This window comes from Dendrobium catenatum, unplaced genomic scaffold, assembly GCF_001605985.2.
Source record: "Dendrobium catenatum unplaced genomic scaffold, ASM160598v2 fragScaff_scaffold_1369, whole genome shotgun sequence".
NCBI classification, from domain to species: domain Eukaryota; kingdom Viridiplantae; phylum Streptophyta; class Magnoliopsida; order Asparagales; family Orchidaceae; genus Dendrobium; species Dendrobium catenatum.
Genome location: NW_021319831.1, coordinates 159,996 through 164,055, shown reverse-complemented (window position 1 = coordinate 164,055; position 4,060 = coordinate 159,996). Strand labels below are relative to the sequence as shown.

The following is a 4,060-nucleotide window of genomic DNA, read 5'->3' as shown; positions in this document are numbered from 1 at the left end:
TCTGTGAAGATCAATATCGAGTTATACCGAGCTATACCGAGCAATACTGAGTTGTACCGAGTTTTTGCTAGGAAAAATTCGGTACAACTTTTGTATAACTCGGTATTACTCGGTATAGCTCGGTATAACTCGGTATTGGATCTTCACTTGATGGTATTCGTCATTATTATTTGGTATTGCTCGGTGCTCGGTATTTCTTGTTTTTTGGCCGGATTTGACCTCCCTCGGAGGACGTAATGATTGTTCCCTAATTTCAGGCTACGCGAGGGCAGGTCGCCCCCGTGACGCACTGCAGTTGTTCGGCGAAATGCCAATGCCACCGGACGAAGTGACAATGATCGGCTTGGTCTCGGCTTGTGCTGCTATTGGGGATCTGGAGGCCGGAGAAGACCTGCATAGTTACATGGAGGCGAGGGGCCTATGCTGGATGGTGGCTCTCCGCAATGCATTGATAGACATGTACGCCAAGTGCGGATGCCTGCTGCGTGCGCGGCAGTTGTTCGACGAAATGAAAGAGGGGAAACGCAGCCTAGTGACGTGGAACTCCATGATATGGGCTCACGCCGCGCACGGTGACGCTGAAGAAGCCATTAAACTCTTCAGGAGAATATCATCAAGGGAAGTTCAACATGTGAGGCCGGACGGAGTGACCAATCTAGCCGTGCTGAGCGCGTGTGCTCACGCCGGGCGAGTAGAAGAAGGCCGGAAGCTGTTTGACGAGATGACGAAGAGAGGCGAGGAGGTTGGCGTGGAGCACTACGGGTGCATGGTGGATATGATGGGGCGGGCAGGGATGTTGAATGAAGCCTGGCATCTTGTGGAGGTAATGCCCTTTGAAAGCAACGACATGGTGTGGGGGGCGCTGCTTGGCGGATGCAGGATTCATGGTGATGTGAAGATGGGGGAGAGAGCGGTGGCGAAGCTTATGAAGCTCAAGCCCGAGGAGGGAGGGTACTATATTCTGCTCAGCGCCATTTATGTGGAGGCTGGCCGACCTGTGGATGCGGCCATGATCAGAAGGTCCATGGATTTGAGGAAAGCTACCAAGACTCCAGGCCTTAGCCACAACGGAAGTCAATAAAGCATATATTTTGATGATTTGATCAGGCAACCCCAACTGGTGTTAAACTGTGAACACCATTAATTGGTGAAGTGAACATAGGGTGGAAAGGTAATGGAAGATTGATTTGCTGCAACTCGAATCCACTTGTGCTTACGAAGCATTCTAAAGCTTGTATTGTTTCTTTTCAGGAAATTTAAAGCCTCTACTTCTCTTTTTGAAGGATCAAAAGAAGATATGACGAGAGAAATTACTCCTTAGCGAGGAATGTATATTGTATAGAGCCTTATAAAAAGGAAAATGGACACTACATGACGCGACACACGGGTATGAGCTAACCCATGTCTGCTTTTACTTAACACCCGAACACTTTCAAATCATATATCATTATATAAATAAGTATATAATCTGTAATTATTCACGGGCACCTCAGCACCTCATTATCAGCCACCCAATTTTCATAAACAGAATTTGTCAAGTACTTTGCGCATTGGCGCTTTCTACTTTCTATGTAGAGGAAGCACTATCGTTGCTATTTTCATCAATGAGTGTAGATGATGCGGAGCATTTTACAATTGCCCGCATAACTTACCGTATAATTGTAGTAGTATCTTTTTTGTTAGCTGTATAATTCGGTTATAGTACTATTGCACCTTTAATATTTTAATAGAAGACATATATATACTGAAAAGAAGAAAAGAGAAGGCATAATTGAAGAAGTAAACAAGAAACAAAAACAGAGAAGAGGAGAAGCACACGGATCAAAATAAAGAAAAGATTTATTATTATGTCGTTCTAAGATACAAGCTAATAATCCTATATATAGACTAGACAAGGACACTTGAGCCAACCGTAAGGTGACAAGTGTCAAGATATATTTGAGTACAATTTATTTAGCTGTAATATCTCCCCGCAAATTGATGGGTCGTTGCATGACCGTCAATTTGAGCCTAAGTTGATGAAACCGAGGGGTAGAGAGCGGTTTGGTGAAGATATCTGCAATTTGATCGACAATACTTATAGGAAGGAGACGGATATTTTGTTGTTGAATATGATCCCGTATGAATTTCTGATCGATCTCGATATGTTTTGTACGGGCGTGAAACATCGGATTATTTGCAAGAGCAATAGCTGAGGTGTTGTCACAATGCATATCAGTGGGTTGAGTCGGAGGAAGACCGAATTCTGATAACAAGCGTCCGAGCCAAATAACGTCAGAAGCAAGGGCAGCCAAAGAGCGGTACTCAGATTCTGTAGAGGATCGGGCAACTGTATGTTGCTTTTTGACGGTCCAAGATATCAGAGTGTTGCCAAGAAAAGAACAAAAACCTGATGTTGATTTTCGAGTGTGTGGATCACCAGCCCAATCAGCATCTGAAAAAGAAGAAAGATCAAGATTAGATTTTGTAATCGGTATTCCGTAATCGATGGTACCTTTGATGTAGCGAAGTAATCGTTTCAATAGATAGACGTGCTCGGGATTTGGATCATGCATATGCTGTGATAATTGATTTATGCTGAATGCAATGTCTGGCCGAGTGAGGGTCAAGTACTGAAGAGACCCAGTTATGCGTCTGTACATGGACGGGTCGGAGAGTATTGGGTCAGGCAGCAGTTCTGGAGAAAGTTTCGTAACAGTTGGATTGGCAAGAGCTTTACACTCCAGCATTTGAGCCTGTTGAAGAATGGATGCGGCATACAGTTCCTGAGATAGGAAATATTGATCTGGTAAGCGATCAATATGAATACCGAGAAAATCATTTACAGATCCTAGTTGCTTCATGTCAAAGCGTCGGCTCAGGTTGTGAATAACAGTGGATATAACTGAACTGTCATTACCTGTAACCAATATATCATCAACGTAAATAAGAAGAAAAATTTTAACAGTTTTGTTCATAAAGATTAGTAAAGAAGGGTCGGCATTGCTTTAAGTGAACCCTAGTAAGAGCAGATATTGAGTGAACGTGTTGTACCATTGTCGAGGAGCTTGTTTTAAGCCATAAATGGCTTTATGAAGTTGACATACGTATTCAAATTTTGTGTTATCCTCAAACCCTTTTGGTTGCCGCATATACACCGTTTCATTCAGATTGCCGTGCAGAAAGGCATTGGTAACATCTAGCTGCTGTACAGGCCAATTATAATGAATAGCAATAGCAAGAAGAATACGAATAGTAGGTAACTTGGCAACAAGACTAAACGTTTCTGTGTAATCAACGCCAAACTCTTGGTGATTACCGAGAGCAACTAAGCGAGCCTTGTGTTTAGCCACCGTTCCATCTGAGTGATATTTCGTTCGATACGTCCACTTGCAGCCAAGGACGGATGCCGTTGGAGGTGGTGGGACAAGACTCCATGTACCTTGACGTTGTAAAGCTAGGAACTCAGCAGCCATAGCCTTCCGCCATTCTGGTTGTTTGGAAGCTTCAGCATAGCTGGTAGGAGTAGTTTGTAGAGACTTGGTAGTGTGAGTGTGAGAGAGATTTAAACGGTTTATGGGTTTGAGAGAACCAGTTTTATTGCGAGTTATCATAGGATGAGGTTGAGGTGCAGGTTTGGGTATAGCCGGAGGATGTAAATCAGGAGTATGAGTATGCGGTGAGAAATTAGAAGGCTGAGAAGAGGTCGTTGAGACAGGCGGCGTAACAGAAGTAACAGAGCTGTTGTGAGAAGTATTATGAGCCGAAACAGGTATGAGAAGAAATTCAGATAAGTGGTTAGCAGAAGCAACATCTTGATTGCTAGTATTGATTGCAAAAGGAAAAACAGTCTCATGAAAAAGAACGTGACGCGAGACAGTAACTCTATGTGTGATCTTGTTAAGACATTTGTAGCCTTTGTGGCGATCGGAATATCCCAAGAACACAGACAGATTGGCTTTAGGTTGTAATTTGTGTCGAGAATGCGGAGGAGCGAGAGGGTAGCAAGCACACCCAAAAACACGAAGATGATCATAGTTGGGGGATTTGTGGTGCATTAGTTCATAAGGGGTGATATTGC

At 43.6% G+C, this 4,060-nt stretch overlaps 1 protein-coding gene across 1 annotated transcript; it reads left to right on the top strand.

Moving 5' to 3' along the window:
- Window positions 1-163: 163 nt before the first annotated feature.
- On the top strand, window positions 164-2,400 carry LOC110101091 (pentatricopeptide repeat-containing protein At5g56310-like; the record flags this gene model as incomplete). Its single annotated transcript, XM_020828856.2, has 2 exons — window positions 164-1,171; window positions 1,252-2,400. A coding segment is annotated over one exon (918 nt), but the record flags the coding sequence as incomplete, so codon positions are not given.
- Between the last annotated feature and the right edge of the window lie 1,660 nt (window positions 2,401-4,060).